The sequence below is a fragment of the Argopecten irradians genome, chromosome 5, assembly GCF_041381155.1.
Source record: "Argopecten irradians isolate NY chromosome 5, Ai_NY, whole genome shotgun sequence".
Lineage (NCBI taxonomy): Eukaryota > Metazoa > Mollusca > Bivalvia > Pectinida > Pectinidae > Argopecten > Argopecten irradians.
In genome coordinates, this window is record NC_091138.1 from 2223377 (window position 1) to 2246774 (window position 23398).

The 23398-nt window shown below is 33.1% G+C and overlaps 2 protein-coding genes across 2 annotated transcripts; both read right to left on the bottom strand.

The window, feature by feature from the left end:
* Positions 1-2109: 2109 nt before the first annotated feature.
* LOC138322640 (uncharacterized) lies at positions 2110-8735 on the bottom strand. Its single transcript, XM_069266633.1, has 4 exons — positions 8596-8735; positions 6548-6709; positions 5763-5813; positions 2110-5401 (listed from the first exon to the last, which is right to left on the bottom strand). Exons 1-4 carry the CDS (start codon positions 8657-8659, stop codon positions 5238-5240), a joined length of 441 nt encoding a protein of 146 aa, XP_069122734.1. The 5' UTR covers positions 8660-8735; the 3' UTR covers positions 2110-5237.
* Positions 8736-12174: 3439 nt separating this feature from the next.
* Positions 12175-18819, bottom strand: LOC138322641 (UPAR/Ly6 domain-containing protein crok-like). The gene is made up of 3 exons (XM_069266634.1): positions 18665-18819; positions 16006-16137; positions 12175-15600 (listed from the first exon to the last, which is right to left on the bottom strand). The coding sequence occupies exons 1-3, from the start codon at positions 18723-18725 to the stop codon at positions 15359-15361; spliced, it is 435 nt and encodes a 144-aa protein (XP_069122735.1). The 5' UTR covers positions 18726-18819; the 3' UTR covers positions 12175-15358.
* Positions 18820-23398: the final 4579 nt, after the last annotated feature.

Below are 23398 nucleotides of genomic sequence, written 5' to 3' on the forward strand. Positions count from 1 at the left end.
TGTCGACTTTCAATTTGTGGTCCTGACCTAACAGTATTACTCTGCTCCACTGGAGGAAAAAAACATTCAAGGGGCATAACTCCAAACGAGACAGACATTGCATTGAACAGTTTTGGAGTATTCCTCTTTTAATACAGTACGTCTTAACTTTACACCCAGAGTTTGTTGTGTTTATATGAAAAGATTTTGGAGTTGTTCCAATGGCAAAGTGTACCATGTCAAAGGTATATATGTCGACTTTCAATTTGTGGTCCTGACCTAACAGTATTACTCTGCTCCACTGAAGGAAAAAAACATTCAAGGGGCATAACTCCAAACGAGACAGACATTGCATTGAACAGTTTTGGCTAAGGGAACCCAAGGTAATTATCCCCCGCCCAACGAAGTTGGCGGGGGATATACAAATGGGTTCCGTCCGTCCGTACGAATTGTTTCCGGAGCATAACTCTAAAACCAGTAGAGATATTTCCACGAAACTTCATACACACATTGGTCTTATGGTCTAGTAGTGCCTTTTGCTATTTCAGGTTTTCATTTTTATCATTTTTTCCGTAACCATGGAAACATTGCTGAAAATATCATATTTTTGTACCAGGTTCGTTTCCGGAGCATAACTCTAAAACCAGAAGAGATATTTCCATGAAACTTCATAGACACATTGATCTTATGGTCTTGTAGTGCCTTTTGCTATTTTAAGGTTTTCACTTTTTGTACTTTTTTCTGTAACCATGGAAACATTGCTGAAAATGGCGGATTTTTGTGTAAAAATCGTTTCCAGAGCACAACTCTAAAACCAGCAGAGATATTTCCACAAAACTTCATAGACACTTTCTGTTTATGGTCTAGTAGTACCTTTTGCTATTTTTAGGTTTTCATTTTTTGCACTTTTTCCGTTACCATGGAAACATTGCTGAAAATATGGTAAATGGTAAATGTTACTTTGCAAAACTCCACCCATCTTTGTGTATATAGTCTAATATAAATGTCAAGGCTGTATACCTGATTCAACAATTGCAGCCCCGCTCTACTTGAATTATACTCCATCTCTCTTTAGCTCAACTTCCCTTTTCCTGGTTTTTTTTTCATTCACATAAGTCTCCACAAGCAAACTTACTTCAGCTTTGATATCTCCATTGGCGGGGGATCAGAATGACTATGTCCTTGTTTATATGTAAAACATCACCAGTGGGTGATGCCGCTGACACCAACATGTGAACTTAGGAGGTCTATTGGGTCTTTGCATATGTGTACAGAGTATCCTCCCTTTCGGATAGGTATCCCATTTTGTGAGTGAAGCTCAGCCGTTTTCTCTGAGAAGCTTGCAAATAGATGATGTCACAATCAATACCTACCCGAAGGGCAGGTAACTCTGTAATATGCAATACGGAATAAGTTTGTGTCAATCTAATTATCCTATAAAATGCGTTTGCAGGGGATATTAAATTGGGCTCCATACATCTGTCCGTCCGAGATTCTAAACCGTTCAAAGCAGCTCCTTGAACCTTTCCATACACATCAGACAAGTGCGTTTGTTGTGCCTTTTGCTATTGCATACCATCCATTTTGGGAACTTCTTGCGTTACCATGGAAACTTGGCCAAAAATACCAAATTACTGTTTCCATTTGTTTCCGGGCTAAAACTTCAAAACCATTCAACGCAGCTCCATGAAACAGCTGCTTGTAAAGAAAAGAAATATCTGTGACATTTTGAGGATTATTGGGCTAAAGTGACTAAAACTATAATGCATTTATTCTGTGTGCTTCAGTAACCTTGAGACGTTGTCAGGTCAAGGTCATTGCTGCATCTTATACCTGACAGAGACCAACAGTAGTCAGGTGGTTGTTTTTCAGAACCTCTCGACTTTACTTCACCAATTTGACCATACTTACAAGTAAATTAGATCAAAACTACCAACAAATCAACCAATCAAAATATTTGTGATTTATGCAATTATTTCTCCTCTGAAATCACATAATGATAATTTCCAATATGCAAGTTTGGCCCCCCAATCAACGATGCTGTTCTATGGGTAGAACTCTTTTAAACGGAAACAAGAAACTGTTTATTAGCCTTACTTAGTCTTAAAAATAACAGTTCAACAAAATATATCAATTACAAAAGTTTTATTTCATTTTTTTTTTTTTTAACAAAATGTGAATATGAAAATTAGATTGCTGCTGATTGCATGTAAATTTACAAATGGAAATTGTTCTACAAAACAATCAGTGTTTTATATACAAGCATCAAATATTTCTCAAATATTTACAATCTGAAACCAACAACCATTGAATGCTAGGGATGGAATATTTACTTACATATCAGGAATATCATTGTAACAATACGTTTTTACTTGTTCAAGTTGGAATTAATCACAACCATGTTAAAATTTCAATAATAAATCACAAAACACATCTATACTTGAGGAATGTAGTGGCCTCGAAATTAAAAACTTGCATCTGATATGTTAAAAGCCCTATTATCCAACATTAATATGAATCACTTAAAAAATCAAAGATATACATTATTAAAGGATGGGAAAAAATCATTTAAGTAGATATCTGATTTATATATATACAAATGTGAAAAAAACGGGTTTCATTTCTAGCACTTTTCAATAATTAAATGAAAATTTACTGATATACCTTTTGAAGCCATTTGTAAATGAAGTGTCCTGAATGTTTGCAGTCATCTTTCTATGTAAATTAGCATATTTATAATTATACAAATAAACAAAATCCAACTGAGGAAGGCAAACATGGCACTTATTCAATAAACAAATAGATTATTACCAACATTATTTTAAACTTCAAATTATGGTTTCACTTCTAATTATCAATATATTACAATGATCATATTACATAATTTGTTCATCAAGACTCTTTTAAGTACAGGATTTTTGCTTTTTGTTTTTTCACATTCAGAGAAAATTATGTCGCTGATAACTTATGAAGTATCCACAAATTGTATGATTCTGAAGGTAACAACCTTTTCATGCTGTATATGAAAAAATTCTTTAAAGAACAGCTAGCTTCTATTCAAAATGTGAGTTACCCATCAAATGCTTTCAGATACAGTGTAACTAGCGGGTATATAATAAAAATAACCTTTATATGTTTCCACAAGTTTTTCCAGTTGATAAGGGTCTTGATGAACAAGGTAAAACTGCATATATATAATAATGACTACGCCGTATCACATGATGCATAACAATGGCTGGATTAAGTTATTTACACTACGTTTAGGACATCCTGGAATGTTATGTATGTATACATCACTTATAAAAATCATCTACATCTAATGGAAAATGTACAAATCTGAATATTTACAGGTAAACCAAAAAAGTACACAAAATATAATACAGTTCTGATATGTTTTGATATGGTGGTGCTTTTCATATTGATAAAGCAGCCAAAATATTTAACTACATGTATCACGACACAAAACTGTCACCATATGACTGGATGTACAGTTGTTAGACAGCACAGGGACAAAACATTAACGACGGAAGGACAGACAGTTATCCAAACTACATTCTGGACTTTGGGAACTTTACATCAGATGGATCGTTGGCGATATCCTTCTTACTGTAGATGCAAATATTATTTCTATTGAAAAATCTAGAAAAAATTCGGAGGTAAGTTTTGGATCCACAGTAAGGAGGAATCCTTGACTAATGATATCAAGAGATAAATGCCACAGTCACCTAATCATCTAATTTTCTCAATGGAAAGTTTATTACAAACACACATTGACATAATGTATTTTTAACGATATTTAATGTTAGGACACATTTGCTTTAGAAACAATTAAATGCCAATTTGAATATTTTAAGGAATGTTTTACATCAATAGATCGATGATGACTGAGTTACCAATTAGAATATTACCATGACAATAGTGCAGAAAAGGTACAAATAATATAGTCATGTTTTGAATATTAATTTCCTTCTTGCAAATCTTTTTTTTTTTAAATAAAGAAGAGAGAATCAAATTGAGTTTCAAAATGACAAACTAAATATTATGAATATGGAAATATTTCCACTGAAACAATCCATGAAGTCTTATCAAAGAGAAATATAAAGTATCAATGATGTGGAATATGTTGATAGTGATTGAACCCTTGGAATGTGCAGTATAGTGTGGTAGCTACCTAACCACCATCACATCTAACTAGGCATGTACAATTCTTGCATAGACAAAAGTGACCATGGTGCCTGTCAGCACCACAGAGGGGACACAAAGTTCTGGTTCTGGGCATCAAAACCGCAAACAATGTCTGGTGGAGGTTTCAATCCTACTTATACATGTATTTCTTAGTAAATTTTCCTAAAATTATTGCTTCCTTCTGTCACAGTACCAAAGTATCCAGACTAAATTGACCATAAACTGGCTGATATTTTATCTAAAACAACAAATGGTGACAGTGGTGGGATGCTGCCAAAGAGCCGCTGCAATCAGTATAGTTTTCACATCCAGTAAGTGACAACATGTACTGGACTTGACAGCAGTCTGATGGCTCATACCAGATATTTGTAAAAAGTTTTATAATTCCCATTTGTTGTCTCAAAGTTGTCAAAGACGGAATAGTTGGGAAGGAACCATAAAGAATTGTCTGGGCTACAATACACAGAAAAGTACCTTGTGTCAAGATCCTTTATAGATTTTTAAAGAAAATTTTAATTTCATGAAAATCATTTCTTGTCCTATGAAAATATGTCTGTGTGCCTATACAAATGCTAAGATGAAAATATAATCCAGATATATTATGAACATAATCACGAATGAATTAATATGGTCTAGTATTGCAATGTAAGACTGGTTATACAGATAAGGATAGATTCACACATTCCACATATTGATTTACAGTTTTTAATGACTAAAATGAATGCAGTAATGAAAATGAGCTGAAGATATTTGGAAAAATTTAAATATTCTTCTTAAAACATTACAGAAGTATGGTTATTATAAAGTGATTTCCCTCTATGTCCTTATTTGGTACAATACAGGTCACATCTTGAGATTCTTCATGATTAATTATAATTAGTATTAATTACTGTGGCTATGTATACATATATATACATTGTTGCATTCTAATATCTGTTCTTCTCCTTACAAAATGAATTCCAATTAATTTGTAATTTCTCCTTAATTATAGATACTTCTTAATGATCCAATGTATAATTTTTCTGACCTAAATGTGATCAATGAGATGATGATAATTGATGAGATGATGGTCATCACAGAAACCGTTTGGCAACAAAACCAATGAGAGCTATTCCCAGGCCTAGAAACAGCTGTAGATGTGATCGTGAGGCTCCATTACAGATGTCGTACTCACAATAACATATCTCCTTGAACACGCCCACCTGGTCCCACGACCATCTACACCCCCAAGCAACACCTGAAAGGTAAATCACTTCTTAATCTCATGACTTAAACAATGGCATTTTTCACTAACTATTATCACTTTCCCATTTACACTAGGAACTTAATTTCATGATCAGTATGTGGACTGACTCGCATCATATTTTTGAAGTACCATTATGATAGTAAAAACATTCTTGATGGATATATAGATATGCTTGACAAGTTGTCTTTAAAAAACTTTCTTGGATTTAATTTAATTGTGATAATGATAATTATTAAATAAGTTATAGTCATATTACTGATTTGTAATGTTCAAATAGAAGACTATCTTTTATATTATAATTATGTATATTGAAAATTCAGAGACAGCAAGGAAAATGTCAACAAAAACTCACCAGAATCTGTTCTAGATCCACATCGTCTTGTTATTTTTTTCCAGCCTCCCCCTGTCAAAATAAAGAAACCAATTAATAGAGTGACAACATTTCAGCAAATGCTGACAAACTTTTTCTTATTCATGTCATTACAGTCCGTTTTAAAGACCACACCAGGGATCAAGAAAATTTATCTTCAGGTGGTCACACAGGGCAAACTGAAACTGACCATTTTGGACATGAGAAAGCGGTCTTATAAGCAGGTAGTCTTTATACAAAGTTGGTCGCTATGGCAGGCGTCACTCTATGTCCCTAAAAAAGGTAACTTTTTTATTGGTTTCTAACCGTGCCAGAGGAGAAATTCACCCAAGCATAAGGAACAAGCTAGTTTAATTAATGTCATAACATCAAAACTTGTCTTCCACTAGATTTACTGATAAAGGTTGTAAATTGATACCCTTTATCACTTTTGCTTTAATTGTTGAACTTACATTATGTATCATTATTAATTGCTATTAATTGCCATGAATTATATAATAATACAAGGTGAGTTGTTTTTCCCTACTTATGGCATAATTTTTAGCAAACCATATAAATCTGCACATGTTTTCCATCTTTGCATATTACAGAGACACATACACTTATGAATGACATCATTATTTCGTAAACAAAATTCATGTCTTCTGTTCAAATATGACACTGTACTCGCAAACACATGACATTACAATTAATACCTACCCACAAGGGTAGATAACTCTTTATTACGCAAAGATGGAATATAGGTAGACGAATTTCATGGGACTTACATCCTGGACTCTCCTGTGTAATTTTCATACAGAACTGGCCGGGTGTTTTGGCTTCAAAGCTGTTACAGTCTATGGGTGCATTGACCTCCGTATCAAAGTACTCTGTGGACGGACACGAGGCGTCTTCATTACTGTCACACTGGTAACACTGGATCGCTTCACCTAGAATACAAAAGTTTTACTGAATTTATAAAACAAATATATCATATACATTGTGGACTTGCATTGATAAGCATATCAATGCAAGTATATATGACATTATCAAAGAGATCCCTAAAATGGTGCTCTTATACACAGGGACTTGGCATTAATCAGGGCATCCAGTTGACCCTAGACTTTAAGCAGTTTCAGAAGCAAAATATTCATTTTTCAGAAATCTGAAGAATAAAACCATATGAGTAATGACAAATAGACATGTGCTTCAAACTCAAGAGTGAAATGTGATTTTTGAGAGTCAAAGACATACTCCAAGGGGTCTACTGAATGCCCTAATGAATCGGTCAAACTGTATATGTGTACATGTATATAAAATAAAAAGAAATCTTGACACATCCTTTAGAGTTTTTCCCATGTCTCATCAGAATGTTCTGAACATTTTTTTTATTTTATCTAACTGCTATATTTCGTCTGTAAGGATCAGTCTATTCATCAATATTTACAGTTTGCACTGACATGGACTCAATAACCATGCTTTCTAGTATTATCATTATCAGTGTACAATAATAGCACAACACGCGCGGCGATTCTATTGTTATGTCAATAGTCGATGGCGTAGCAACGTGGGGTCATGACCCCACTTTTGGCAGGAACATATGAATGACTCGATTCCAAATCAGCTATTCAATCGATTTCGTTGATGATGACGGGGGGGGGGGGGGGGGGGAATATGGGTGTTTAAATAAAAAAATATGCAACTGCCGCGGGATTAAATAATATTCATTTACTTGAAAAACTGTAAATATAAGGAATAGATATTTATTTTGTTGAGGTTATGAGGGTATAATGATAATGGAGCCCGTGTGAATTTTATGTAACCCGGCTTTGTCAATATTGACATGCAGGTGGGTAAATAAATGTCCAGATTATGTTAGAAATGTTTGGATTATTGCTGAATTAATTATCGCAAATTTACTAGACATCATTTTCACTGCTGGATGTTTAAATTAGCAACACAATAGTTCATAGGAAGGAGTTGTAACTCTAATATCTGCCATCCGTCGTTCAGAACTATGTCATATCGCACCTATAGCCATGAAAAAGTTATATTCTCTACAAACTGGACACCTGTGTAAACTGAACAAATGAACTGGTCCCGTTATCATCCGGTTTAGACAAGTTATACTGAATACAGTATTATATTGACTGTTGGTTGGATATTTGTGCCAAGTCCCTGTACTCTTATAGTTATTGATTTTTTTCATTATAATTATTACAATTAAAAGTATGATTGCATGGTCCCTCTAATTCCTTGATCATCATTTCTAATAACAGACATTCTTTACACCAATGGAACTTACTGATATTATATAAATTTTCCGAATTCTTTATTGGGTTTTTTAATCAAGTTTTTTTTAAAGCTGGCTTACATACACATATTCATATATCGATCAAATTTGTTATCTAGTGTTATTGTATATATATCTAGCTGTGTCATGCCTTGTGAATGAAGTATATTATTCTTTCAACCAAATTGAAGATGAAAACAAGACATTTAAGGGAGACAATCACATTACTGTACAGGTGTTGTAAACAACAGATGCAGGTGTATATTGTCCGACAGGATGAAATCAATAATTAAACATTTGTCAGTGCGACTACTATAACTATATGGAATTGTTAAAACTATAACATAACATCCAGAAATATTTGAATCCAATATCCGGAAGTGAAGTCGGCTTTTCGTAAACATTCTTTGGTGATTACACCTTTCCCCAGGTGTAGCGATTTAATTCGAACGACCGAATAATGAACGTAAATCAAGTATAAGTGTGCATATTCCCGACCTGGTAGAATTTCTTATAAAACAATTGCTCAAATATGACGATTACCTGTGTCAATTAGGTATAACAGGCCACATAAAAGCAGCCAGGTCATCTTCAGCCAGACCATCATGGCGTCGGTGTGGCTTTTCTTCGTTACAGGTGGCGCTTCGAGTGCTCATTTACATACTATTTTAACTCACCTGTTGAAGGGCGCGGTTTTCTGTCATACCTTTACTGGGCGGTAAAATATGAAAAGTTGTCAGAGAGAAAGTCGTATATAACATTTTTTGAGATAAACGTCCTTGATCAGACATGAAATTTTGATAAATTCAGTCCTGGACTGATAAATAACCAGGTAAGAAATTAATGTAGTTAAAAATACAACTTGGAGAATGAAGAATCCAACTGAAAAACTTAATCTCGTTGAATTGAAATGACAATAAAAATCATTTGGTACATAAAGTCGGGGATTTATATCCCTCACATATATAATAATAATATTTGGAATTACCACCCATTAACTGATTAGAAAAGTCGATTAGTTATAATAGATCGAGCTACAAAATGTATAGTACCTACAGTTTTTGGGGGTCTAAAAAGTGAACAAATACACAGGAATTTGATAATTAGTTACAGTTTATATCAATATGGACCCACCACAGTACTATATGTGTATAGTGCTATGCAGAATACGAATTTTACCATTTTTTATCTAAAACCCTATATAAAACGTCTAAACTGAAATGGTCTATGGACACTGTTCTGGTGGGTCCATATCGTTATAAACTGTAACTTATCCTTCATGTCAATTTTCACCGCAATCACCTGTGTATGTAAGTGCAATCACCTGTGTATGTCAGTGCAATCACCCGTGTATGTCAACGTAATCACCCGTGTATGTCAACGCATTCACCTGTGTATGTCAATGCAATCACCTGTGTAAGTCAATGCAATCACCTGTGTATTTCAACGCAATCATCTGTGTATGTCAACGCAATCACCTGTGCATGTATTCATGTACCAAAAGCAGATATAGAGCTCTAGTCACTACATTTCATTGTGTGTCTAAGTAGTTATAAGATATCACGACAAGTTACCAAAAACCTCAACTTGAGGTTTGATAGTTCGAATCGCATTTGGGCAGTTGCCAAGTACTGATAGTTTGATCGTGGGTCGTTTTTCTCCGGTTACTTCGGCTTTCCAAGTTACTTATTACAGACCTGACACGTTCTGGTTGGTAATATGGCAAAACAAACCAATTAGTTTTACGTATAATCTGCATGTTATACCTGATTCATCCATAGTCTTGATTATCAAATAATTGCCATTTCAGTTTATACATTGTTTTGAAGATATTTAGTAATTCTCTCAAATTATTATAGACAATATTTCCTTTCTAGTGCATTGGTAAAAGTATAAGCATACAAGTACATACATTGTTAGAAGAACATACAAAGCTGATTTTTATTTGATATGGCCATCGTTCACCATTTTGCTATTATATTATATCTCTGATCATAAGAACATACAGAACCCCCATGGTGAGCCTTCACTAGTTACGTGTATTTAAATGATCTCTGTAGTTTAAATGTCCTTATGTTAGAAGAATGGAATAATTAGACGTTTTTAGGATTGTAATTTTAGCCCTTTGATAGTTGAACCCTAATGTGTACTACGCTGACCAACATACAGAAACAATAAAATCGGTCTCTCACGTGGGTGGCGTAGTATAAAGGCCTACATGGGTAACCAAATTACTGATTATTGAGTTGACAAATGAACTAGGTAAAGTCCAGATAACATATCTAATTAGCACTACCAATCTGTATAAATTAAAACATAAGTAGTTCCAATCTGTATAAATTAAAACATTGGATTTTAAAAGTAGTGTTCGAACTCCACTATGATATACACATGTTACACGTATGTGCTGCAGTACCAGAGCTGAAAAACCAAATTCACAAAAGGACATTCGGGTTTTTTTAATGTATGAAGTCTTACGCACCCATAATTTTTCAGATAATACGCTAAACTTTCTCCCGCGAAGAAAAAGTCATTTGAGGTTTTCATGTATGATTTTCTGGAACATCAAAAGATCGTTACATAAAATGTTTAATTTGGGTCGCCATGATCAACAACAGTATATATTTGTAAAACTTAATGTTCCAGGATATTAGAGATATAAATAAACCCAGAGGATATTAATTAATATGCATGATTTTAATTGATTGAAAATTTAAAAACGAAATCTTAATTGTCGATTTACTAGTTATTGAAGTTATTTCCCTTGATAAAGTCGATATAGTTTCAGCAAAGTGAGCAAGCCAGACCATATAGATCCATTTAATATAAACCAGAGATCATCATCACTATTTTGCAGCAAAAGACAGTTCTAAATGATACCATCTCGTGTTATAATTATCTGCTTGTTGTCATTCGTCTGATTCAGCCACTGACAAACGTCATTACTTTAGGTAATGTGTTAACTGCCCCCTCATCCCTATACAGTCGTCTTGTATGAAGAGAGAAAATAATAATCGCACCAGCTTGTGTAGTAGTTTGTGTAAATACTTGGGAGACATCTGGGCCGTTATTGTGAAGATGACAGCAGGATAAGACAGCTGCTGGAGCTCTCGGTCGTGCACTGTAGCCGAGCTGCACGTGTATATAAACCCTGATAAACATCAGAAGGAATTTACACCTCTCATCAGCGAGCGTGCAGCGATTGTATAGCAGTCACTGCAAAAAACAGCTAACAGCCAGTGCCCCGGAACACACATCAGTCATGTGCATTAGTAGAACAAGGCCAAAGTCGATACATAATACACAAGAAAGTTCCAAGGATACGCAGTTATCTACTCGCAGATTGTAAGATACAATACCCAACCTGTGAGATCAAAGTCAGATTTGGTTCAAAATTGGAGAATGGAGACAATTACTGTTATAACATATGATATCGACCTCGGGGTCGATGTTGATATGGCTAATTTTACACTCCGGATCTCTTAAAGCAGATATATACATACAAAATGTATCGTTGTTTGGAAATGTGTGCCAAGTCCCTGAGGTGGCAACACTATGACTTACATTTACCTCGAGCCTTAATACCACTTCAACATGTATCCATCAAGCTTACAAGATCTAAACTATAAAGCCTTTGTATAGTGGATTTTTTACATATTCTAGGCAGTCTATGATCACACCTCAAACCAGGTCATTGATGCAGTTAAACTAATTAAGTTCTAAAAATACAGACAGAGTAAGTTGATCTTTGACCTCTACCAGATTGTGACTGACAACCAAAGTCCTCTAAGTCCTTCATGACAAATTGAATGAGCCATGTGAAATCCAATTTCATCTAACTGCATTCCAATCAAAGGTTAGAAATGACGATAATTTAGAAGTGTATCAGTGAAATATACACAGAAGTATCAAGTAATTGACACAAATGAAGTGTACAACAACAGATAGAACTGTCAATACATAAATCAGAATGATTCTTTTGTTTACATAAAACAAACAAGGTAATTTGCCTTAAATGACATACATTTCAATTTTATGTTTGTTTCAACCTTTTTCCAAACTAACGACTTTGCATTATTTCATATCAAATTACACAGCAAACATTAACAAAGACCAATAAAATGAAATGGTATCATTTATTAACACAAAAGATCCTGATCACATCCTAAACAGTTACACAGGAATGTAAGGACAACGCTCTCACACATTCTACTACACTCTCTCAGATAAAAACTTGCCTTACGATGTGCAATTTCACTTAAAAAATCAACACCTCCAACAAGACCTACGAGCATAAAAACAATTTCCTATAGCCAATGTTAGTATTCCATACAAGATAATACCTGTATGCTAATTTAGAAATGCAAGTACAAGTTAATAATGTCTTATTTTGTGTTGACAATATTCTTAATACTTTTTTGCAATTTTCAAAAATATTTCGTTGCTCTTATTTTTCCTTCAACTTAAGAACTTATGATTTTAAGAATACCTGTAATTTTGAGATCCTGGTACAAAAAATCAATAATACTTTTTTACTTGAAATTGAAAATTGCTTTTCTACATATTAAAGTGATTGTTGGAGGGCTGTGGAATTGAACGGTGGAGGTATAATTTTATACAGTAGCTATTTTAGAATATTGAATATGTGCTCAGATATAATTTGAGTATGTATGTTAAATACAGGATGACACAATGATATTGCACATGGTTATTTAGACAATGCAAACAAAGATGTTAGAAAAAACAAGTTCCTCAAATAATTACTTCGTTAACTGATTACTATATATTATAAATGCTATTTCATGACAATTTAGGTTTTTATCTAATATTATCAATAACATGTATTATTTTACATTTTGTTGTGTCATCTCTTAGGCATATCTTTTTAACAAATACCAAAACCATTCGAAAGGAGAGGACGTACCAGCCTCGATTCCATTATTTTGTACTTCAGATCTTCTGAATATTACAATTTCCGGGTTCTCAGCTTTTAGACACGTGAGGAATAGAAAGGCTCTCAAAGGTATACACAACCTACTACACGGCTAAGAATCATTTTGCATCAACATGACAAAAGTGCCCTAGGCACTTGTGACCATCGTTACTACAGCTACCTAAAATAGGCAACTAAAAAAGTCATCATGCATTCAAAAAATAAACAACAATTTAAAAGTGTTAGGCAGCTAATAAATGAACTATGTACAGTATTTCCTTCAGTCCATTCTGAATAGATGAACATACCGAATATAGATCTACTTTGTATTTAAAATCGGCCTAACACATCACCCAACAGGAAGTAACGACGTGATCACAATTGGTACGCTCTTCTTTAAAAAATATGACACCAACAAATACAAAAACACAAATAAAACCATTGTAATGTTTTCGTTCAGTTATCATGTTTTATGTAAAAAAATGTTTCTACAATGATCTCTTATCAATTCCCTTTTTCAAAGTAAATTGATACCAGGGGAAATCTTGGGGTATAGGAAAAGAGATGCATCAAAAAGGATAAATTTGTGATAAGAATCTTCACGCTAACATCAAAAAGGTGAATGAATCGCAAGATCTATACAACACAATAAAATCTTATATCTATAATCTGAATTTACTGATACATTTTTAATTTCAATTTTATCTGGTTGTGATTTAATATATTTTTGTATAAAAAATTCAAGTTACTGATATCAACTTAAAATTTCTATGCTAAAATTTCTAATGGCACACATACCCAAGTGAAGATATTTTCAGATTACATATTATGCTTTATATATTAAAAATGTTTTCTTGCTAACGGATGGAAAACTGTACAGTTTGTACTACGTATTTGCATGTGACAATTTTACACAAAGACGAACAAGAAATTGCTAACAGCTTCATAACAAGTACAATTAATAATTAACCTTCCTCATCATGGCAAAATTTTAATTCAATTAAGTGCATATCATTCAAATCTATAATCATTCATATCGCATTCTTCTCATCAGTTAATAAGATTTTCCCAGATTCACATAGCTTTGATATACATGCATACCACTAAATATGGAATACTGGTATCATTCAAGGCCCTGCTCATGCTGTTTTTAATTCCATTAATAAGCTCTTCATAATTTCTAGACACTTCAAAAATAACACAAACCTATGTTTGGTACTGTTTACAATATCTATGGTACAAAAAAGGTCAAAAGTGCAATACAAATGTTTTGAAACTAGTTTCATTCATCCAATCATGAAACAATGTAAAATAATCTGACACGGTCATTAACAACATATTTGCATCTTGTAATATTAATTGTGTTAACAGGTTTATATTATTTTCTCCAATATCACTTCTTTCAACACTTGTCTACATATATCTGTATAGGAACTATTATAATATTTACATATTTCAATAATAGACAGGAAAAGATCAACCCTTATATTTTGAAAGTTCAAATGCAGAGTTTCTTGTTAATTTGTTGAAGTAATAAGTGGTTTTGGAAAAAGGGTCAATAAAAATCTGAGTCTGTTTACAGTTCAAAGAATACATGTATAAATTATGATTAATTGTATGCGTAGGTGATCAAGAACTGCATATACACATAATCATATTTTTCTTCTTTGTAGAAACAAAATTTGATAACTTTCCTGTATCAGACAGAATAAATTTATCGTTAAAAATCAATGGTACAAAAATATAAATCAAAAGAAAAAAATGTCCGGACTACAGCTCTACCTATCCATGTGTCTTATATACAACGAATTGTTAGACAGAACTTATCTGTTCTCCCCAACCATAATAAAAAGCTGCAGATAAAAAGTACATTTATTTACATTTCAGATTCCGTATTCCTAATAATGATATTATTGCTTTGAGTCTTCAACTAAAGCGTTTTATTGAGCAAGTGCTCAAATGTAGTAAATTATTCTAAAGCAAAATGAGTGAATTAATATACAAAGAAAAAAGAACTTTTTCATACTTTTACAAAGATTAAAATTATCATTATCCCACAAAACTGACCAGGGTTTTCTAATAACAAATTCTTCACATCAAATCACAATTTTGCTCCAAGAAAGAAGAAATGCCAGAGAAAGATTCTTAAGTTTTAGATATGGTCCTAATCAATGTGTTCTGAATGCCCACATGTAGTTGAATTGATCTCCTGTTTTCACTCTGGTTTAACTGCCAGCTTTATAACAGAACCTCACATCAAAGCAATTCAGTTACAGCTAACAGTTAATTCTCTGGTCTTTTTTTTTTTTTTAATTTCCAAGTGAAAACCCTGAGATAATTTGGTTAAAAATGTGTTCTAACTTATTGTAAATTTCATAAATATTTTGAAAGGTAGAGTCCTAAAGATGTGACAAGTGGCACGGCAAGAAGAATGGCTGGAAATTTGATGTTGCTGGCGCCGTTACAGCCTTCCTGGTTGTTACAGTGACAGTATCGGACTTTCACACGGTAAGTGCCAGTCCTATCCTTGCACTGACGACCTTCGTCGCCTCCGACCTCTCCGGACCGGGCACACTGTCTGATGTATCTTACATTCCAATCATCGTTGTAGTAAACTGAAAAAGAAAATACAAATGGTTACAACACTGCTCACAAAAAGTGTAAAAACATAAACAAATGCACATAATGTCCTTCGTCTATATCTCATCCCATATTAGAAGAACAAATAAAACAGTATATGTAATGATTAATTGATAATATTAATTACCTTTAGTTACAAACTTCAAATGACTTATTCCATATATACAATATAATGTAACAGGAATTATGTGTTAATTTATTCTTTTTTTAATGCATATTTAACATAGTTCACAATTTCAAAATATGCCAAGAACATAGGACCCCCCCCCCCCCGTGATGTGAAATACAATCAATTTTAAAGATCAGACAAGAAACTGATAACAATAGCACTATAGCAGTCTGATGTACCCTATAGTTATGCACAATGTATATATACATACCTTCCTGCACAATTTTTCGGCACATTTTCACATCGTCTCCACAATCGACTAAGTTGTGTGTTTTGTTGTCAAACCAATCAGCACAATCTGACTGGAAGAAGGAGTTGCATTCATAGCATTTGATTGCGCTACCTGGAAATAAAGAAGATGAAAAAGAGATAAATTGATTGCAAATCTATCAATCATAATTTTTTTTTTGTCTATGACTTAATAAACCCAAAAGATATCAAGAACGGTGGCTAAATATTTTGAATCCTTTATCTAATTTAAGATAAGAAAACACTGATGCTCACTATCATTGTACAATTACAACAATAAGAAATATGACTGGGTTTCTGGACTCAAAGACAGGGTGTACACTGGTTCAGGGTTTGTGTTGAAGCCGTCCCCATATCCTTTTCAAGCATAAAAATTGAAACTTTTTTCCCTGAAAGCCCATTCTAATTACATAAGGGGACCCCATTTTATCGGAGGACCCCGTTTATGGGAGATCCAGCGCACCCCCTGTGTGTGTTCTAATAATGCATTGTGTCCTTCTCAGATTAATATTGGGGTCATTATATAGAATCTGTCTGAATTTGAATAGACTTTCAGAAAAATACCTGGATAGTTTTCATCTTTTGTCCTTAAAAATGATATTGGGACTTCATAAACACAAACCCTGTTGATTATAAAACTAGGGAGAAAATCTGAGAACCTAACTCTCAACTCAAAATACTGCAGTACTGCATAAGGTATTCTGTTTTGACATAATATCATATCACTTTAACATTCATTCATTTAATAACAAATTGATGTGTAAATGGTTTGTTTTTGCAGGTTTGAAATGAATTTATGTGCATGAAAGGTATTTATTTTATAGTACATTTTTCATATACACCCAGTCTCTGGGATCTTCATAAGGATTTTTCAAATTCCATGTTTCCAAAAAAAATATTGAAAGTTTATTTAAATGAATTTAATGTCAGCTCATCGATACCAAACAAATGCAAAATTCTCAAATCTGTTAAAACCAAAGATTATGAATCTTTTCACTCTTTTGCAATGTGCAGACATACAGTTAACTACCATGCCTCTTCATAAGATCAAACAATTCATGGTTTGTAGGAACTATTGTTTAAGTTATCTATTTCAAATTGTCTAGAAAGTGATGATAACTGTAGCATTGATGACAAGACGTTAATCTTGACTGTTACAACAAAATAAACTTCATTTAAATACCATTGTTTTTGGTTTTTTGTCTTTTTTTTAATCAAAAGAGGTTTTGGTTAAGTGATGTACCTTAATTAGGTAAAGAAGCCTGTGGTAATATTTTCCCAAAATATAATTAGCCCAGAAAAAAATTGTAATTTATTAAATTACACATTTTTTTTTTTTTAATTTTCATCCGAGATTTATTATCGTATTATCTTAATTTAAATACAGAAATTGTGATCAAAAATTGGCATACTAGGTAAGTCAACATTTTTTTACAAAGCAATTCTAATGGGTTCTCAAAAACATGGGTTCTCAAAACACAAAAAAACACAAGTGAGACAAGAAATGCAAGAGTCCAAGACTCCAACACTAACAGAGCAGTTTTCACAAAGTGAAACCTATATATTTATCCTAATGACTATATTCACATTTCAAATCAATTACAGTTCCTTTAAAATAGATTATATTAATTAACTAGATTTTGACCATTTCTACCTTGTTATGCCCTAAGTGTCACTTTGTGGTCTAGGATTTAATTTATGGGTTATGGGAAAGGCAGAAATGACAGACAGTGCCCCGGGGCATTTGCATGAAGGCATTGTTAGTGGTAAGATTTAGCATGGTGTAGGACATACAGGTAGGTAAGACTGATTTAGAGGACAATAAAGATACTACTCCAGGGGGTTCCAGGCACAAGTGTTGTTTGGATAGCTGACCACTTAGATCATATTACATAATAATAAAGCCTTGCCTATTGATACTACAGTTGACTCATGTTTATATGTCTTTTCTAGGATTGTGAAAAATTAGGTGACAAGTTGACTTTGTCACAATGTTACGTGTAGGTAGTAGAGTAGGTCATAGCAAAGACAAACGAAACACAGCACATACTGCTCTTATTCAATGCATCGCTATTAATATTAAATGAATTAATCCGTCACAGGTGAAAATATATCCTAATCCTATAATCCAAATTGGGTGTATCCCTACGAGATGCACCTATTGCACTACATTATCAGTCATCTCTTGTCTTTTATTGAACTATGATATTAACAAATCTTCTGGTTTTATACATTCCTAGCAATAAAATATCAACTTTTTGACACAGGTAAAGCTAGATAGGCATGGCCAGTGAGCACAAGCGGCCTCCCAGCCCAGGTAGCGTCATCAAGGTCAAAAGGATATTATGTTCCAACGCTAACTAGTTTACGTTTGGGTGATTTTAAGGCGATCAAAATAGGGTATACAAACTTAGCTACTTTATCCACCTCGAACAAAATAAAAAATAACATTACATTTGACAGCAAGGTTCATAATTCTTGCCAAAATCAACATGAAACAGAGTATCGGTAGGAACGGTGCTCGTACTACTGAACACATGCAACATGGCGCCGGTGAAATGTCACTGGAATATTGTCAGAAACACAATATTATACGGAAATGTGCACAAATATATACTCACCAGTGTCAACAATAAAGTATAGAGTGATAATCGCAAATGCAACAGCTATTAAACTCTTCATTTTGTCAAGCCGGGCTTCTCACAGTCTCACAGCGGATCTTCTGGCAGCCAAAGTAATTAGGACTCTACGCATGCGTAATAATGATATGACGTCAAAGAGGCCACAGAGAGGGTGTCGATTTCGCAATACTGCCCAACTACCAAGGCCGATAACCCCGATACTTATTACTAGCACAGAAAAAAGATTTGCTGTTACCATATATAAATTATTATGTTTGTAGTTTTTATTCAAAATTTGAAAAGCGGTACTAGTGTGTCTACTGAACAATTTACGAAGGGCTATATGAGATATACATGCTGGACGTCCTTGATCGTAATATATACTGTAGTAGATATTACACAATAGACGATTTCGTAAATATATTTAGTGTAACAGGCCCATACGTAGTAAAATTTACTATTGCAAAATATTGCCAATAGTGAAATAAAAAAAAATTTTCTCTCGACATTATAACATAGGGCCAAGAAACCTTAAAAACCTTCATGCAATGAAAAGGCTCGGTAATTATAACCAGGAATAAATAAAATATAAATAAGATATATTTTGATTTTCCCACATATTATTTTACGAACGTTTTAAGAAGGTAAATATAATATTTTTAAGTGCATGTACAAGTGTTACAACATATTTAATCTGTAGATGGATAAAAGCAGTACACAAGAGTAGATTAAATATCTAACGTAAACCGACATAACACACAACGAGTATATTGTTTCACGCGTAATATTCTACCTTCAGATACTTTTAAAAGATCTGTAGAATACAATGTTTCTAAATATTTCAACCGTACAGTATAGTACAGAACAGTTTACCTATTTGTGGTGTAAGTTAAGAAAAATTCTTTTTTTTTCAGAGAATGAGTAAGGAAGTGAGGAGTGGGAGGAGGGGATGGTATTGGGTTTGGGCAGACAACCATTTCTAAATGAACCATTTTCATCTTTTATTTCAACATTTATCACGCAAAACAATATAATTATATTGTAGTAAACAAAATTCTCTATACTGAAAATCTCCATGTTTTATGTGTTACACAATTCAAACCAAGGATCCAAGAGCATTTATCTAGGGATCTTCGGCTAAAATTTCCACATTTTTCATCGTATCCTTAGAAAAGATGCACATGTTAAGCAACAAACGGATAAAAATAAATCTAATAACCAGGTCAATAATCGTTATTTTTATTGTATCATAATGATTTTGCCTTTATCCATGTCACTGGTGCGCCCGCATAGTAAAAGTAAAAATAAACAAATAAATAAATCAATTAACATACAATAAAAGGAAACATTCTCATCAAAATATTTGCTACGATGTAAAAATAAAAAAATAAAAAATTGTTACCAAAAGGAAAAGAGCTTTGACTGCGTATAAACTCGTCTTTTGTCTTAGTTATTAACCCCGCACGTTTTGTGAATTACTGCACATTAACATACATAGATAAACTATATAGTACGATAATGTTATGATGTAGATATGAATTATAGTGCGATTATGTTATGATTAGACTGACCAATAAAAGAGAAGTATGAAAAGGTTTTTTTTTATCTTCTACCTCAATGTACTTGTTAACTATAAACATTTCACAGTGGAAACGTGCGGCGATCTATAATTGTAGTAGAGGATGTATAGCTATAATAGGCCAAGGTTAGATACATATCTGTCAGATACCAGGATGAAAATAAAATTATATCACCTAAATAGGCCACTGGATGCTACAGATAATACATACCTTGGTGCAACCAAACTTTACATATATATGGTAAACCTTTTTTTCTCTCATGTAATGATCGACATATTGCTTATTCCAAACCGATGACAAAAACTTCACATGTTAACATTTCAGTATATAACAGAAATTATATAATAATAGTTTCATAGACAATGATTTTTAAAATGTTTATCACAAACTATGTTAAGGTTATGGATAATTACGTCTCATTGACCCCCCCCCCCCCCCCCCCCCCACTCTTGAATGGGAGACGATAAACTGGTGTCACATGGAAGAGGAAAATTATCGCGCGATTGTTACCTTTCAACCTCATTTAGAAATATAAAAAAACCTTTAAACCAACAAGAAAGCTATTCAGGAAACCGTTCAATGATTTTCTATCCAGTTATGAGACTGGTCATTATCAAGTTGTTATTTTGTGTTATAAACATTTCATAGTCTTCCTGACCACATACGTAGTCCAACCAGGGACCAATATTATAAGACAATATGTACAGTAACCATCATAACTACATAGCATTGATGTAATACAGTTTATGTACTATGTAATTACAACCAATGTTACCTCGTTGTAAACGAGACGAGAGTTGGTCACATACCAGGATAAAGGAATGAAAATCAACTGTGTAGAAAGGACAATGATGTAATGTACTGTTCGTTATTTGTGTGAAATACATAATGCCATGCTGAGTGTTCTGAAACACTGCAGAGATCAGTATTAAATATATATGATTTACACTTTGGCCATCATAATATCATCTCCTCTTCAGATGATCACATAAAGACATTCAACATTTATGTAAGTCATGACTATACTCTTATCATATAAAACTCTGGTTATGTTGTCAAACGTTGATACGTTGGCATCCTTATAAAGCTGACAATGCATGCTGATTTGAAAACAAAATCCTCTGGAAAATCAATGGAATTGTATGTTTAAACTAAACGCACTGTATTTAATCAAATAGTCTGAAAAATTCGTTATAAGAATTTATGTCACTTTTAATGCTACGCGGATTCACAGTTTGGAAACACCCCCTCTCCCTTTTTCATACCCCGAAGAATTAAAACAAAAGTGACATCAATGTTTAAATTAAAAAATATATATAATCTATAGATCTTATGAAGTGACTTGTTTTAAAAATAAGTTATTTTTGAATCTCAGTCGATTGCATTTTAACTCCCATTGTGAGCTTAAACATGATAGTATACAGCCAGACCGATTTCTGAGTCCAACCCTAAAAATGACAAAAGCAAATGGAACAAATTGATGTCGATGAGCCAATTTTTAACAATTGACATATTAAAGAGACTATTGTAAGATATAGACGACATTTTGTATAAACTCTGTTCCTGCTGAGGCTGCCATTGTTGTATGTTGGAGTGTCAAAATTCCATACAACTAATGATAATGGAAGCTGCCAGACTTGTGCCTGGACTCCTACGTAGAGGTTCTAGACAACCCAAAAACTGGTGTGGACAAAGCGTTCCTGGTGAAAGGTACCTTTATATCTCTGCTTAAAGCCATAATGAAAGACGGTTCTCGAATAATTGTTGTGGGTAAATTGTCCTGTTTTAGTGGGTGAGGCCATTCTGGACTTTTGTACCAGAAAGGTTTTTTCCACCATAACAAAACATCAGACGAAAAAAACAAACAGTCGCAACGCAATTTATCTAAATGTCATTCATAATGACTACATACCACAGTATCTCCTTTCTCTCCGTATAAAATACACGACCTTCATTTATATATATTGGCCAACTTCTGTTGAATAACATTTTATTGTATTAAACGGATATCGATATCACAATCCTTTACGGTTACATTATATTAATTCATTTTGTATGTATTGACAAGAGGGTTTCATTATTGAAGTCTTTAAAAGTCGATCACTTGTTCTCGAAAAAAGTTCTAAAGATTTTTTTTACACAGACATGTTAAATTGTTAATTATTTTATGATCTTAACTTAAAGTAATTGTAAAATTTAAAAAAAAATCATTATTTCTTTTGTTTCTTTTTGAAATACCTAAAATTTAAACAATGTCATCAGCAAATCCTAGAGTGTGCATTAAATAATGTTTACGCAAACATCACCTTAGTAAAATATCTCAATATATCTTATTAACTGAAGAAGTCAGTAAACTTCTGAAAATGGTTGTGTCTGTGTTTTAAATAATAAAATCCCTTTGACTGGATAAACATATTGTAGGATGGGTATACTCAGGTTTAATGGGATAAAGCAACACAATGGAAACGGATGAGGCGGTACTTAACCTTAAATGATATCACGATTTTACTGAACTTTTATTTAGGATATTTTATTAGTAGAATTTTGAATTATATAAGAACTACTTCGTTAAAAAAAATGTTTATCGGAATATTAGGTCACAGTTACGATAGTTTAAGTTAAAATTATGTTTAAGATTTACTTTATTATGTGTTAACCACATTTTTCTTTTTTTTTACATCAAGATAAAAATAAAAAAAATGAAAAAATTGAAACTAACTTGACAAAATTTCCAAAAAATGCATTGATACGTCTAAATCTACTGGTGAAAACTAATGACACACGACTGATCTCTTTATGAAGGAAATTTGTCATTGAAATGTCGTTAATATGTGTAGTAAGTTATATTATCATTAAGTCTGTGGTATTTTCATTTTAACGAATCAAACACTGATTAAAACAATCACACACAGCATTGTAATGGCTGAAAGATTTTCACGACGAAGGTTCTTCCAATCTATCCTATATTAATAAGCTGTAAAGTTCAATCATAACCATGTACATTGTGACTTGAATGTTTGTGTAAACTCGTGAATATCAAATCGTATGGAATTATGTAGATATTTTGGAATGCTTGTTAATAATGATCATGTTACCCACATTATTTTACGTTGTGGCTAAAATAGCGAAATTTGCGATGGATGCTGGTGTTTGT